The following is a 16,550-nucleotide window of genomic DNA, read 5'->3' as shown; positions in this document are numbered from 1 at the left end:
ACCTTGACCACCACTTGCTATTGGTTGTATAGATGGCAGTTAAAGCTGAATAATGCAGTGAGAAGATGCTAATCCTCCTGTTAAATCGGCTAACCTACAGCTGTCTTGCAGAGGATTAACCTGACAACAGAGAGAGAAAGAGAGAGAGCGAGAGAGAGAGCGAGAGAGAGAGAGAGAGAGAGAGAGAGGGGGGGGGGGGGGAGACAAATGCACCCACATGGCTGTAGCTTGATCTTTAATTAGGACACATAATACATGTATGTACATGTTCACTTTTATTCTAAATAAAACCAACACGTCATGCTTTTCGTAACGCTGCCAGTCTTTGATGATCAAGTCTTTTCAGAAGGTTTAGACTGAAAAGTTGCCAGCATAAAGTTTCAGAGGTAGAAACTTCAAGACTGGTTGAGTTAAACTGTAATCAAGTGCCGTGGAGCAGTTAATGGGAGCTTTGCAGTGAGCTTCAAGCTCATTATTTATCTGTCCGACCCACGACTTTACTGTTCTGGTTCACCCTCACCGCTCTCATAGTGTCATTTGCAGGGAAGAAGCAGTAAAAACCTGCTGCACACTATACCTGCTCAGCATCAAACGGCAGACAGACACAGTTAAGAGACTATAGCTTGTGAATAGGAGCTAGAGGAGACCAAAAACAGAGCTAAAAGAGAGTGAATATTTGACTGACATTCATCAAGTGGACACAAACACCACTCAAAATGAATGATCATGTTGCTCCGTGAGTGCTGGATGTGCAAATAAAAAGCTGTTTGCTTACACGTTCAAAAACAGTAAAGATTAAAGAAATGTCCAGAAAATCTAATAAAAACCTATTAATTAACCTATTCATTTAACTCAAACCCCCTTGTGTAACATGTCACTAGTTCTACAAGATCCCCTGGACAGAAAGAAGGAAATCTTTTGTAAAACATCAGAGTTATTAGAGGAGGGTTTACAGGTGAGGTGCCACAGCAGTTATTGAGGCTTGTCTACTGCCAACACAAACCCATCTATAAAGAGTTAATAATTTAAATACATTTGAAAATTTAAGATAGTGACGTAAATAGTATCAAAAGCAATACAAATGAACTTTAAAGTGCAGCTTTTAACAAAAGACATGAGGTAACGTGAGACGACAGTCGTCCTTTATTCTTATTATTCAGTATTATTCAAGCTAGCTAGTAGGTACTTACAGAGTCTGCTATCCTGCCAACATCGAGAATGAATAAAAAGAGAATGTAGAGGTTGTTATTCAGTCAGCGAGTGCTCTGAAAAACATGCTTCACATCGTAATTCTTCCCTGAAAAATATCTGCACAACTATAAAACTATACATACTATCTGAGAGTTTTGGTGCAAATTCCAAAGACGGAAAAACGAATACAAATTCTCTTCCGGCAATCTCCTCTCCATCATGTCATCACGTCCTTTTTCTTCTCATCTGTCTCCATATCCAGGTCTTTTCTCTTCTCCCAATTTGTCTTCCATCTCCTCCCCAGTTCTTTAAATTTCACTTAGTATTGTCCCCTTTTATCCAGCACATCTCCACTTTATTTTCTTTTCTTATTGTCACTCGTAGTTTTTATGTCCCATAATCTCCCCTCTCCTCCTTTACTCCTCCGTCCGGCTCCAGCTGACAGGTATCCACTGTGGTTCGTTCTGTGCCTCCTGGATGATGGAGCAGAGCTGCATGCAGGCGTGCTGCAGGTCGTCGTTCACCAGCATGCTGTCGAAAAACTGTTTGTACTTGGCCTCCATCAGCCGGGACGCCTCCTCCAGCTCCACAAAGTCCTCCTCCTGCAGAAGTGGAAACATGAGGGCTACATTTTTTTAGCATTTTCACTTCTTTCTTTCTGCACTTGGTGCTGTTACATGAAATATTTGTGTTGTTGTGCTTTCATTTTGTCAGAGCTCTTACTGTGAACGCTCTGTTGATGGAGCACTTGATGATGATTCGGGCGTCTCTCCGTGTTTGCCTCAGTCTGTCTGGACTGGGAGCTTTGATGAAGATCACGTAGGGCTTCAGTTTCCTCGTCCTCAGCGGCTGGATGCTCTGACGACAAAACCAACATATCTGTGATTACTAGTGTGTTAATCCACCGCTAAAAATAGTCCCCAACATATGCACTACTTCCTCCCGTTTGTTTGATACAAACTATACAATAACCAGCTGTTTTAGGAAATTAATGAGACTTTTTTTTAAACATGGAGTTATACATTTGTGTTTTAAAGATTGACGTCTTCCATATGAACTCTCAGACAGTACTGAGAGACGGACTACTGCATTGTTGGCTTCTTGTCATGTGATTTGTTGACAGTAAGGAAATATAGAATAACCTAAAAAAAAAAATGATTTAATTTTTTACAAATACATCCATGCATGTAATCTGACCTCTGCATTTAACAGATCATAAGAATTAGGAGCAGGGCGCAACTATGGGTTCAGTGTCTCACTCAAGGACACTTTGACATGCAGACAGGAGGAGCCAGGGATCAAACAGCCAATCTTCAAATTACCAAACAACCCAATCCGACCATCTGAGCCAGCTAACTAGTGAGCCTTCATTTTGTCTACTTACTGTATGTCTTATAACAAGCACTTTGAAGGTGCAATGTGTAAAATCTATCCATAATTTTATAATACGTCCATAATTTTATAATACGTCCATAGTATGTGTGTGTCTTGATAGTTTGGTTACTGGCATAAATCCAAAGTGGCAGAAACGAGAAAATGACTCGCACCCTTGCCACGTTGCCCCACCGCTGGGAGGCTGCTTGGCCGGGACTAGAGCATGGGGCAGCTCCTGGAGATGCACCTCCAGTAGCAGACGAGACGAAGGTGCACATTGTTTTCCCGTTTAGTTTACGCAACTATCAATGCGTAAACTAAATAAGTGGATCCATGCTGTCAACGACAGGCTTCTTGATGAGACTCACATGTGGTTCAACATCGAGGATGCACATCCGTCCTCGTTTAAGCACCTCATCAATAGCATCAGTGCTAGTCCCATACTGGTGGCCCTTATACTCCCCATACTCCACAAACCTGAACACACGTCAACACACACATGGCAGAGGTACAAATACAGATCAGATAACAGTACAGTCAGAAAAGTAAATCAAATTCAGTTGACCATGTGGCAAACATACATTTAACCTGAAGTAAAATAATCACAGTATATCCTAATAATATTCAAAAAGACTGTGCTTCCAAATACAGTGTACAGTCAGTACAATACAGAAATCATGTCAAATGAAAATAAAAGTTAGGAGAAGCCCACCTGTGGTTACAAACCATGTACTCAAACAGCTCTTTGGTGACAAAGTGGTACTCTCTTCCTGTCTGCTCCCCTGCTCTGATTGGACGAGTGGTGTCTGGAGGAACAGGGCGACAGCCAATCAAAACCAGTGCGTTATTATTTACTTCACATGTTTTTTAGTATATTTGTCTTCATGTAGAACTCAAGATTATGAACCATTAAATCCTTATGAAACCTGACAAGAACCATTGACCTCATAACCCTTCTTCTGGTTTGTTCCATTTCCTGTTCTGTCTCTGTGCTTTTTGCTGCTATTGCTGACTTAAGTAAATTAAAGTCACAAGTCTTGGTCCTGCTGAACTGACAATCCTCACAGTTGTGAGTTGTCAGTTCAACTAACAGATGAGACTCTGTGACTCTGTCAGGAAATATTGTATCCACACACATTTCGAATGTCTACTCAGACGAATTCTGTTATGATGTCATATTGTTATAAGAACATAATAAAACACCAAAACACTGTGGCCAGTCAACATGACGATTATAACAATACTTGTTGGTTTATTAAATTCCTTCACTTAGCTGTTAACATGACTGAAGACTTAGACTTGTTGTTATGGATGTCTGTATGTGTAAACTAAAACTAGTCCTAGAAAATCAAAAAATGTGTATTTGATTTTAAAGTAACTTTTATCTTCCTTTCTTTAATTCGATGATCTTTTACATATCACATAATATTCCATGTGAACATTGTGAATGATGTGCAATATGAAAACACATTATTATTGCTTTTATGTCTTTTACTTTTTTATGACTTATAATTTTGGAGACACTGTATGTGAATATGTTGGATTTGTGGAGGGCACATACGAGGTACGGGTCCCTGGAAGGTTGAAGGGTTCAGTTTGATGAGTCTTTTCCTCAGTTCATTCACTCCAACTCTTGTAGCACCTGGACATGTGGGAATATATTGTATATACAGTTGATATTGTAGAGAAATGGAAAATTAAAGAGGAACATACTGTGAGCGAAAACAGTCAGAGCTGTCATCAAAACAAAATGATAATTTGAAGATTAATTTCTCACCGATAAGGACGATGAGGCGGTGGTTCTCCTGTGGGGGGCGCTGGTACAAAGCCACCTCCTCATAGGGGGTGGACAGGGCACTGCTGTTGGGTGAGCAGGAGGTACAGGACTGTCGTCTCCTCCTGAAGGATGTCCTCCTCCAAAAACGGAAACTCTGCCGGAAACCAGCTAGTGAACACAATTAATTCATTCACTGATTGTATCTGTGACACAGTGACAGTATTTTGTATGTATTAAACTGCTGACAAACTCTCCCAGGGATTAAGTGGAGAAATGAATACACATTGGTACAACTTTATACATCTATACTGTATATAAATAATCATATATACAGAATAAAGAATATAGAATATATATATATATATATATATATATATATATATATATATATACATATATATATATATATATAATTGGGAAATTCAAGTAACTTTTGACAATATTTATCCAAGATCAAGATCTTTCCCTAACCTTAACCAGGAGCTGTGAGTGCACAACCATAAAGAAGTTCAATTCAGTTTTAGTTGCTACGAGTGGATTATAGGTCATACGAAATTAATAAAATAAGTTATCAGCAAACATTTTTGCTTATTTGTGTATAAACTGACAAACAAATGAAACAAATTAATTAATTGTGTCTTACCCAGGTAGATTCCATCAGTAATATCAGAGTCAGCCTTATCTGAAGGCAGAAAACATAAAATGTCTTTACTCACTTCAACTGTTAACACAGACAACCATTGTACTGCAATGCCTAAATAAACACCTACCGAAGTATATTTCTTCCAGCTCTGTGGAGATGAGGAAAACAGAAGATGATGATTAATTTCAGTCTATATAAAACGTCACGTATCATATATTCATCATTGTGTTGGACATGTTGTACCTGTTACGGTGCGTTTGTCATCAGAATGTATTTGATTATTCTCTGGAACATATAAAAAAAAGGTACTTTTTAAAGTCAAAGCTCGTCTACAAAGTCACAGTAACTATAACACTGTGTGATGAAAGGTTTTGGTGTAATGACCAGGAATAATATGAAGAATTAATGTTCCTGACAATATTTTTAACTGCGTCTAAATAAAAAAGGCGCCGTCTCTACACACAAAAAACTTGGAAACTTCCCCTTAAGCTGCTTCTTAATTGTTGCCACACATAAACCTCACCTGAGGCAGTACTGCAGTTTTAGTGTGAGAACAACTCTGGTTGTGGGTACAGTGTGTATGTGTACAACTTGTCTTGTAAATTTGAGTTTAATAGCTTGCATTGTATCGTATGTGGTGCTGAAATATAACTTAAAGGGAATATTTTGTGTTTATATGTATATGAAATGCAGCTAAATAATATTTATTATTAAACTAATAAAAATGACTTCACATTATTTTGTCATTAAATTAACTTGTCAGCCAAAGTGATGAAAATATATTATAGCAAAGACAAATTCAACCACAACTACCATAATCTAAAACAAAGTACATGTCACATCATTGCTATGCATGGCATAAACAGAAATTGTGGTGTGTGTGCGGTGTGCTAATGATCAACCCCACAACATATTAAGGTAACAAATTAAGTAAGTACAGCTTGGACCAAGTACGGATCAATTTATGTCTGTGTAAAAATAAATAAATAATGACTTTCCCCTCCACGGATAAATAAATACAAACCAAGCTTTAACATTTGGACACAGTCATAGATAGATACAGCTACGTGCCTCACCATTCATACCACATTACACACTTCATCAATATCATAATAAACTTACTGAAGTCACACGAACAGACAAACTATTGGATTTAAATGTTTGAATTAATAAAAGAACAACTGACACAATGAGTGAACAATAAGCTGTCTCACTCACCGTCACCATCCAGAGTCACTGAGGACAGACAGAAGAGAAACGTTGTCAAAAGAGTTTCTTGTTGTTTTTAAGTCACATTCACAACATGTTAAGAACATGTTAAGAGTCTGTACTCATGTTCATGCATTGCGATCTTGATTTGATTATGTGTGAGTGATTTTATAGTCTGTATGTGCTTTTAAATGCGAGTGCTTCTGTGTTGTATGTTTTAACTCAGCACAATGCATTTTGTAGTGCATGCATCTATTAATGTTAATATTGCTTTGCATGTCTTGTATTTCGTGTTTTTGTGCTGCATGTTTAAATACCTTTAGTACCTTATGTTCATACTATCTCTTTATAAACTATTTCAATAACTTTTAAATCTTGTTATTGTGTAATCTTAATAAAATGATGTTATTAAATATTCTATATAGCAGGACAACTTTGAAACGTCTGTCCAGGGATCACAGATGCAAAACATCTCTGCAGCATTTAAAGTTAAATAAACCATACCTAACTCAGTTACTACTGCTACACATTGCTGTAGATGCAAATCAATATACAGTACATAAATATTAGAGATAATAATGATGAGTGCTTACAGGGTCGAATGCAGGTATGAACCTGTAATGGCTGACACCACCACTGTTCCCTCTGTTTACTGCAGAGAGAGATGATACATGTTCATTTCTTCCTTTTGTACAACGTTTATATACTTAGTTCTTTTGTATTGTTTTATTTCATTTAAATTTTGAACAGTGAAATATCGGTTCACATATTTTCTGAGTGTGTTGTATGGAGGGAGTTCCAACTGCATTTAATCTCATGTTAATGACATCAAAGCTGAACCTTGAAAGCATATTTCAGAAATCTTACAGTTTGTATAGTAAATGGTATTTCTATTAAATCTGTTAAAAGATGCTAAAACATTAGTATGGCCCTTTAAGATTTGTTGGGAATGATGAAACACATGTAAGGTTCACATTCAGGGTGTGTGAGGTGTCACCTCTTCAGCATGCTGGCAGAGGGAATCAGACCAGCGCAGGATGCGGAGCAGGGTAGCTTCCTGGCCTGCCACCAGCGTCCGTCCGACTGGTCGACCACCTCCAGCAGGTCTCCTCGGCTGAATGCCATCCCTGCATCAGGACAGGGGATGGAGGAGTCCTGCAAGGGGGAGTAGTCCACCAATGCCCTCATATACACCTGACAGACACAGAGAGAAGGATTTAAAGGAAATCTCCCAAATTTAAACATCCTCTCACAGGTCTTGTCAATTCCGATGTTTATCAGTTGTTAGCGGTTCCACCAAAGAGACATCACCTCTCCAAACTTCTCCCATGATTTCATTTAAATAAAAGTCTGAAGTTTGCCCAAAGAGGGAAACAGATTTAATGTGTCATAATGTAACACAGAATCAGATATCAGTCACAGGAGATGTCATACTGCACAACCAGTACTTTCACTGCATGAAGCTGATAATACTTATGTACTTTTACTGCTGATACTTTAAGTGCATGAAGTAGATAATACTTATGTACTTTTACTGCTGATACTTTAAGTACATGAAGCAGATAATACTTATACTTTTACTGCTGATAGTTTAAGTGCATGAAGCAGATCATACTTATGTACTCTTACTCAAGTAGTCAAAATAAGTAGTTTTACATTAATCTATTTGCACTTTTAGTAAAGGTGAATATTTTTTCCACCACTGGCAAAGAGACAGAATCAACAATCTGAGGACATTTGCTGGATGTTTCTTACCGACTTCTGTCTCATGCTGCTCTGAGCTTTTTCAGGAATGACTTTGAACAGGATTGTTCCCTGGGAATTGATCTGCAAATGCAACAAATACTAGTAAATAACTGATCAATTGTTTTAATAATCAGATTATGATCACAAGTATGAGCACCTGCAGTCACAAAATCACACAGCAGCTATTCCTTATTCGATTTTCTAATTAATTTAATTGTTCAATATTGTGCACAGATATTTTTTGCTATCAACACGTATGTCATTTTCTGCCTTTATTTTGTTATATTTAAGTATTTATTTTCCCCTCAGGTGTCCTACCAGTATCTGGATGACCTGTTCTGGCTCCAGACCCCCCACAGGGTTTCCATTGACCTCCACTAACAGATCACCAGGATGGAGAAGTCCTGGGACGCATACAAATTAAACCATGGTATTGCACATTCTCACCATGTTTAATACATTAATAACTCTCTGGTATTACATGTCATATTTAATACATATTTATCTCACTGCTGCGGTCGGCCAGTCCTCCATGAATCACCCTGGCGATGTAGATCTCTCCCGTCTCCTCGTCCCTCCTTATTGTCGCCCCCTGACATAAAGACAGTTATTCCAAATTGAATAACCTTCAATGGCTACAGAAGCAGTAACTATCAGCGCTGTATAAATAGAGAGGAGTATAATTGGGGAAGAATACAAATGGAGGATGGGATGAAAGCATGATGACTGAACCTCTTAAAGCATGAGCTGATGCAAGGAAATGTTTTGTATACAGTCTTTGGTTTATGCCAATTCAAATTATCAAATAATTTCACAGTGTAGTATTGGTGATTTTACTTAAATAAAGGATCTGAAAACTTCTTCCACCACTGGCAAAGATATACTAGAATGTAAGCATTAAGAGACCAAAACTCTATAGCTATGCTCTATTAGGCTGTATATAGGAGCTAAATGCTAACATCAGCATGCAAACATGTTGATTTTTAGCAGGTATAATTGTATAATAACCTTCTCATGCTGCCATTAAAAGACTGAGACTGATTTAGCATTACCATCCTATAACGAATCATGATAGACTGTTCAGAATCGATGTAGCAGAACCAGAGATATCAGTTTTTTTCATTTCACATTTTTCTTTTTTGTCTAAACCTGGTGCCTAAATTACCCACAATGCAATTCCTACTCTGACAGTGGTGTAGTAGATTGTTACATGTTATGCCAGCAGCAAATACTCTGAAGCCTCCACCATGCAGCAGAGATGAACAGTGGGCTTTCTTTCTCACTCCACACCTACAGATTTTTTAAATATTCGTATTCATATGTTAAATGTTTATACTTATATTTGTTCTACTTTTTTGCTGCCCTTTTTTATTCTTTATATATTTTTTCTTGTTTATTAATAAAATAGTGTATGTACATTGAGAGTGGAGTGGAAACCGGAGCCAAATCCCATGTATGCGTACGTATACATGGCCAATAAAGCTGATTCTGATTCTGATATTCAAACTTGTAGTATTCAGGCCCAAATTACGCTGACTCAAGTGACATAACTTGAGGACATTTATCAGATTCACACAGCTCCCACAAAAGACTTTCTATTACTTTAAAAAAACATGTGCAGTAGAATCTCCAACACCTGTTAACACACTGATCTGTGGTGTTCAACATGATGATGACACCCAAATTTACCTTTCTCTGTCACTAAGCAACTACTGTCCAGTTGATTTGTGCATTAAACCACTCAATGTTTTAATGAGCCTAAACTTCCTTCAACTAATTAAAGCCAAATCGTAAGATAAGACGGACATATGGTCTGACAAGAGCAACTACAATGAGTACCATAGAGGCAATGACGGTGGTCACAGTTTTAAGTATAGCTGGATGGAATAGGAGATGTAATATTTTTGTACCTTCAAATATTTGCTTTTCCCACTTCCAGTGATAAATCCAGAGATGAAAAAACTGTCTCTCAAAAGTGTTTGTTGTTCGAGTCAGTCTGCTTCTTGTATATGGTTTAACTTTGTTCCTTAAACTTATATTTGGAATCCAAATTCTGATATAGATTTATATTAAAAAGAATAAGTAGAGATATCTTAATCAGCTTCAGAGTCTATTTTCAACACAACAGCAGACAACGAGACGAGATGGTTCATTTTCGGGGCCTACTTATTATTTTTCTTCTTCTTGGTTGTCAAGCACCCTGTGCTGTGACAGTCTTGTTGGTCGTCCAGAGGAGCTCTAGAGACTGCTCCATTGTTGAGCCTCACTTGTCCATTACTACCACCACCACCCGCCCTTTGGGTGGCACCAAAGGTCACCACCGTCCTCTTGGAGCCTCCGTTCATTCCTTTTGGACTCCTCGATGTTGCAAAGCCGTCTGCACAGGAACTGACAGACGTGGATGAAGACGAGGAAGAGCAAGAAGAGGAGGACGAGAGGTGTCGTGGGTAAGGTGTGGGAGGTTTGCGGACCTCTTTTGGAGACATTGAGGAGACCCTTGGAGGAGGTGGGGGAGGAGTGCGCTGTTTGGGCCTGCATGGAGGTAACGCCTCTGTGTGTTTGCTGGCCACAATGAGCCCTTGGAGCTTGTCGACCACCTCAGCCAGCAGGTTGAGCGCCTGGGCATTCTCCTCCACACTGTCAGTGATCATCTCTGTCGCCGCCACCATCTTCTGGCCAAGATGGCGGACGTCTTGAGTGCCATGCTCAATGCTAGTGGCCACCGTCTGGACGGTGGACCTGAGTTCCTCCATGCTGCACTGTTTGGTGAGCTCACGTTGTTGACGGAGTTGTGGTTGCTCCTGCTCGTTTCGTGTCTGTTGTGGTTGCTTCTGGCGTCCATTGTGATGAGAAACAGTAGAGTATTGGGTCATTGAGGGACGACTTAGAGGCTCTTCTTGGAGTTTGCTATGAGACCCAGTTTGACACACATGTGGCCTGCCAGGGGTCGGGAGAGTACTAACCCCCTGCTGCCGAGTGGATCGATGAGGTGCAGGACTAGAAGGTGCTGTGTGGGCTCTAAGTGGGTTTATCCCAGTACAAGATGTTCTCCTGCCGGGTGTAGGGATGTTCCTTGAGTGTCCCTCTGTAGCCCCCTTTTTGTAAAAGATGGGAGAATTGGGAAAGCTCAGACTGTAAACTGGGACTGGAGGAGGAAGGTAGGCGTAGTCGTCACTGCTCCCTCCGTTAGAGGCACCTTCTCCCTCGTTGTGATTGGGTTTTTCAAAAATTGGACCTCCATGTTGGGTGGTGGATGAAGACAAGAAAGAAAGCGATGACAGAAATGTAAAATATACATTATTGAAAGAAAACAGCAGTGCAGGAACAAGTAAAAAAAAGAGCCAAAGGATGGTAAGATGAAGGAGACGGATGATGACTTGATGACAATTGATGAACGGTGAGGATCATAAGCATGTTTGTGAGGTACACAATGGATGAAGTAATAGATGAACTGGTTGCTGTCTTTCAACGCATTTTCTGGATGAACCAAAGATGGTCTTTCCGACAAAGGAATGTGCAAATGCCGAGATGTATGTATGAATGAAGGGATGAACCGAACGATGTATGATATTAGGGCCCGTATTTATCAAGCATCATCAGAAGAAATTGGTCCTTTTTCTGGCTGATATTTAGGAGAGCTCCACAGGCGTCCTAACCTGTTAGAAGCAGCAGGAGAGCTTATGAGCTTAATAAAAGATACTGTTTCAGCAAAGATTGAACAATGTTTTGATGAGCCTTGTGCAGGATGCAAAAGAGAGCATGATCTTCACAAAAACTGAGCTCCTCACAACCACGCAGAGATCATATTTTTGCTTCTAAAACCTACCTATGCACAATAGCCGTCATAAAAAAAGTTGAGCTATTTTCTGTATTTTTATTTTATTCATTATATATAGTACAACACATCGTCATAAGTTGTACTGAGAGTCATGCTCTGAGTTTTTAGTCCTCTGTTAATGCGTGATTCCTGATCAAATACGCCCCCTGCTGGATGAAATGTTTATTCACCGTTCCTAATATGGTGATCGGTCGTCTTGAGTGAATGAAAAGAAGGACGGATGCTTGATGATTGCATTGATTGACAGTCGTCCTCCTCTTACCAGGGCAGGAGGCCGGGCTAAAGACAGAAGGAGCCGATTGGTTGAGCCCTTTCTTCCAAAGCGTTGTGGTTTGTGGACGCAAACAGCAGCTTCCCGTTGACTCGTAGCGGGGGAGAAAAGGACGTGACTGTCCTCTCCTGGGGAGGGGCAAAGGCCTGGCTTCACTCTCAGTTGCTCTGAGCTCCTCCCCCGACCACGCCCTCCTTGCAGGGACGAGACGATCCAACGTGAGCCGACGGAGGCTGCTCCAACGACTACGAATCACCCGTACTCCGTCTCCTACACTTCCTCTGCTCTCTTCTCCGTTCTTGGTGAACAAAAAATAATGAAAGATCTCTTCTCATAGCTTGAAATGAAATGATCTGTGAGGCATTTACAGATCAATACCTCTACCAACTCTCAGCCAAATTGCTTTAAAGACTGGGGAAATAAATTGTTATTACATTCACATAAATTATTTAAATCTTACCATATGGCCTTAGTGTGGTACATTCCCCCAAAATATGGCAGTTATATCTCACTTAATACCATGTAGAATACATTTATAAAGAAGAATATGAAAATCTACAAAAACTGTTGTCAGGGCATAAAACCAATGATCTGCTGATCTTTACGAATCAAGACTTGATCATCTAACAATGGCAGAGAGCTGAACAAGAATCGTGACACAACAAATCATAATCCAATAATATACTATACATTATTCTGTAATGAGCCATTCTGCATAATGAGTACTTTTACTGATTGTACTTTATGTATGTTCTTATCATAATACTTTTGCACTTTTACTTAAGTAAGAGTTTCAATGCAGGACTTGTACTTTTAACAGCTAATTTGTACACTGGTGCTACTTTTAGTTAAATAAAAGATCTGAATACTTCTAAAGTTTTAAAATAAATGTAGTACAATAAAAGTACAGTATTTCCCTCTGAGATTTAGTGTAGTAGAAGTATAAAGGAGCAGCAAATCAAGTACAGTACAAGTACCTCAAAGTTCTTAAGTAAACAAACTTATTTACCTTCCTAAGAAAAACCTAAGAAACTGGGTTGAATAATTAATATTAGTTCACCAAACTATTATTTCAGAGAGAATATTGGTCGTCATTGACAACCAGATTTATTTATTTAGGGAGGTATAAAAAAGATATGATTTCAGGTTTGACCTGTTTCAGCATTTTATAACTTCTACAACAAAGAATTTGTCTTAGGCTTTGTGTTAACTGCACCAGTTACACCAGGATCTCACTTTCCTTCAAACAAAAGCTTATACCATTAGAACAACTTTCCACCACTAAGTTACTATAATCATAGGGTTTTTATTTGTTTTACAACCAGATCCTTATGAAACTAGAGTAAAAAACTACAATTGGAGAAAAGCTTATGTCTCACCAGCGGCTGGTTGTTCTTCACCAGACAAACAATCCTCATGGCCTCCTCGCCCTCGGGCATCTCATCAGGCAGAGGCGGTAAAACAGGTCCATAGTCTGACTGGGCCACACTGTCGTGAGATGATAGGAGGGCCTGAGAGACAGGTAACGTGTGTTATAACAAAGCACCGAGTACAAGTTCTGCAAGAGCTTGTACATGAGAGACACACACCTGGATGTGTGGTGAGCTGAGGAGGCTGTAGAGCTCTCTGGCTTCAGCAGAGGGACGATGGACCTTCTGTATTGTAGCCATGATCTGATGGACAGACAAAGAGACAGTCAGACAGAAAGACAGACAGATAGTCAGACAGGAATATAGATGATAACACTCCAGAAGATCAGATGTAATCTGTAAAGCCTCTATTTTCTTAAAATGAATAAGATGAAGAAAATGAGCTCAATCTTTGGTGATGGTGTTGGGTATGAACAAGGACATGTTCCTACTGATGTAGGAACATCACTGAGGCAGTGCTGTATTTTTGGGCTTATTTTCCCTATTTTCTGTAAAGCCCTGTATAACCTGGTTAAGAAAAGTTTGTGATTATGATTATGACTATCATTATTATTATTATTATTATTATTATTATTGTTATTATTAATATTATCATTATTATACATGCATAATTTCTGAAGACACATTTTCTGCATTGCCCTTCTTTCTGTTGGAAAGAAACATGAACATGCTTATTCTAGTGTGTACAAGATACGTACTGACACATCTACGTGTGTGTGGTGGGTGTGTGTGTGTGTGTGTGTGTGTGTGTGTGTGTGTGTGTGTGTGTGTGTGTGCATTAACCTCATGTGAGAGTCCTGAAGCATAAGGCAGAAGGGGTGTGGGTGTGGACATCTCAAACTGCAACAGGCACTCATGAATCTAGAGCAACAAAACAGGAAACAAGGTCATTGTTTGACATGTCCATGGTGTGTCTGCTTTAGTGCAGGGTTCGTTGAGTCATGTCGTACCTTCAGCAGAGCGTGCAGCCACGGTGCACTCAGCAGTTCATGCAGAACTTCAGCACCAAAAATGTTTCTGCTGACCGCGTGACTGACGTCCTCCATCACACTGGACAGCATCTCACTGACACCTGCACAAACACACACACACACACACACACACACACACACACACACACACACACACACACACACACACACACACACACAGAACGCAGTAAAAAATTAAGAAATGAATGAAGACTTGCAGTTTGAGTGCAGACGAAACATTTTGACTTTTTAGAGGTAAGTTGTTCTCACAGGACAGCGACGCTATGATTGCTGTAAATGAAACTACCCAACAGTATATAAAGGAGTTAAAATTAGCACAACTTTCAGGAATCTTTGACAGCAGTTAAAATGCTATAAATACACATTAATGCAGCAGTAATAATAATCTAAAATGGTAAATCACTTACAAGGAACATTTACTGCACAATTAATACTTTTACTTTTCATGCTTTAAATAATTTAACTGATAATATTTACAAACCTTAACTTTGGTAAGGTGTAATACTTCAGTAAAAGATCTGAATACTTCTTCCACCACTGGTTATGTCATGCATTATTTCAGATGAACAGCGTGACACTACTCAGTTAATGGGAGCAATTCATGTATTATAAATGTACGAATATCAAATATGATAATCTCTGCCACTAAAAAGTGAAAGAACAAAGGCTCTGAAGCCTCGCCATGTTGAATAAGATGCATTACATCGGTCAACAACGGAGGACAAAATTGTATTTGAACATTCTGTAATATCACGGCAGATGCTTCGGGATGAAAGTTTCTCCTGAGTGAAGGGTGAAAAACAGACTGGTTTGGGCCAGACGGATTAACTGACACTGAGAAGCCCTGACCCCGCAGAGAGACACTAATTCCATCTGAATTAGATTTCACATTAGAATTAAATTGAAGCAAAACACACCCCTGGATTTAGACTCAAGTTCAGGATTAAGACTGAATTCAAGTCAGACAATAAACAATGAATGCAACCAATGAAGTTTAGATAGACAGAGTGTGTGTGTGTGTGTGTGTGTGTGTGTTTGTTTCTCACCGTCCTCCATTGCTGGTCTCATGGTGATTGTCCAGACTCACCGCAAAGAAAAGAAGGTTTTTACTGGAAAAAAGAAGGGGAAAAAAACTTCTAATATGAATCATACTCTGAGCTAATGCAACAGGGTCATTACTTAAAACATCGAAACAATCAACATAATTCAAAATCATTTTATGAATTGATATCAATGTCTTTAGTTAGTATTTTTTTCATGTAAATATCTGTGACAGTGTTACAATAAAGAACTTTGCATATACAATGTCTAACAATGCTATTAGCGCAGCAAACAGCGCTAACAGCAACAGTGCTGACAGTGAGCGCCTCTGAAATAATCATTTTGATAAAAACTGAGTGCGTTCACATCTGCGGTAAGTAGGTCAAAGTTTAAAGCAGGAAGTCTTTCTGCCGCTGACATCACAAATACTTTTGTTTGTTAGGGCCTTTTCGCACCTTCCTTGTTTGGTCCAGTTTTTAAGACTTCTCAGTTTGATTCAAACCAAAATTACAAGTGTGAAACATCTCCCAAACCATAGTCCGGAGCAAACAGCCAAAACTTGGTCCGAGAAAAGTGGTGGTCTCGGTCTGGATCAAACTAAACCATGGTTCGGTTCGTTTCTAGTGTGAATTTTTTTTTGGATTGTTCTGAGCTATATAAAGAGTCAGTCTGGAAAAAATAAATAAAACTGATAAGTTAATCACTTAGCACTTCAGTTATTTTCTGAGGAGGGGAGAGAGTTAGAGACCAATCAATGCCAATTATAGGGAGACACAGTTCACGTTGGTGAAGACGTCAAGTATCGTCCTTTAGTGGGCATGCATGATTGCCTTATGAAATCCAAAATGTACCCAATGTAGCAAAAAGACCAATCTTTTTTCTGACTATCAGGAGTGAAAAAGCCCTAATGTCAGTGCTTATTTCCACTTTCAGCACTTAAAGAGCAAGTCTAAAATTCTCTCTCTCTTATCTCCGTTTTTGGTCTCTACCAACTCCTGAGGGAAACATTTGTCTCTTTAGCTGCTAAATGAACCACTA

General features: G+C 39.2%; 1 protein-coding gene across 3 annotated transcripts in view; it reads right to left on the bottom strand.

Moving 5' to 3' along the window:
* Nucleotides 1-220: 220 nt before the first annotated feature.
* The window catches only part of LOC137866112 (MAGUK p55 subfamily member 4-like), a 32,683-nt gene continuing 16,353 nt past the window's right edge, over nucleotides 221-16,550 (bottom strand). For all 3 annotated transcript variants that reach the window (XM_068701808.1, XM_068701790.1, XM_068701800.1), the window contains 20 exons: nucleotides 15,518-15,580; nucleotides 14,430-14,551; nucleotides 14,263-14,340; nucleotides 13,639-13,722; nucleotides 13,429-13,560; nucleotides 8,451-8,532; nucleotides 8,259-8,344; nucleotides 7,950-8,021; nucleotides 7,192-7,388; nucleotides 6,788-6,846; nucleotides 6,204-6,221; nucleotides 5,229-5,270; nucleotides 5,113-5,133; nucleotides 4,986-5,024; nucleotides 4,343-4,510; nucleotides 4,127-4,207; nucleotides 3,278-3,371; nucleotides 2,934-3,042; nucleotides 1,915-2,049; nucleotides 221-1,793 (listed from right to left, as the gene is read on the bottom strand). In XM_068701808.1, coding sequence (XP_068557909.1) covers nucleotides 1,608-1,793; nucleotides 1,915-2,049; nucleotides 2,934-3,042; nucleotides 3,278-3,371; nucleotides 4,127-4,207; nucleotides 4,343-4,510; nucleotides 4,986-5,024; nucleotides 5,113-5,133; nucleotides 5,229-5,270; nucleotides 6,204-6,221; nucleotides 6,788-6,846; nucleotides 7,192-7,388; nucleotides 7,950-8,021; nucleotides 8,259-8,344; nucleotides 8,451-8,532; nucleotides 13,429-13,560; nucleotides 13,639-13,722; nucleotides 14,263-14,340; nucleotides 14,430-14,551; nucleotides 15,518-15,539 — 1,827 coding nt within the window. In that variant the 5' untranslated portion in view covers nucleotides 15,540-15,580 and the 3' untranslated portion in view covers nucleotides 221-1,607. The remainder of the gene's footprint in view (nucleotides 1,794-1,914; nucleotides 2,050-2,933; nucleotides 3,043-3,277; nucleotides 3,372-4,126; nucleotides 4,208-4,342; nucleotides 4,511-4,985; nucleotides 5,025-5,112; nucleotides 5,134-5,228; nucleotides 5,271-6,203; nucleotides 6,222-6,787; nucleotides 6,847-7,191; nucleotides 7,389-7,949; nucleotides 8,022-8,258; nucleotides 8,345-8,450; nucleotides 8,533-13,428; nucleotides 13,561-13,638; nucleotides 13,723-14,262; nucleotides 14,341-14,429; nucleotides 14,552-15,517; nucleotides 15,581-16,550) is intronic.

The sequence above is a fragment of the Cebidichthys violaceus genome, unplaced genomic scaffold, assembly GCF_023349555.1.
Source record: "Cebidichthys violaceus isolate CVI_PGR_0920_01 unplaced genomic scaffold, fCebVio1.0.p SCAF_11, whole genome shotgun sequence".
NCBI lineage: Eukaryota > Metazoa > Chordata > Actinopteri > Perciformes > Stichaeidae > Cebidichthys > Cebidichthys violaceus.
Note: the sequence above shows the minus strand (reverse complement) of the source record. Positions and strands in the feature narration are given on the sequence as shown.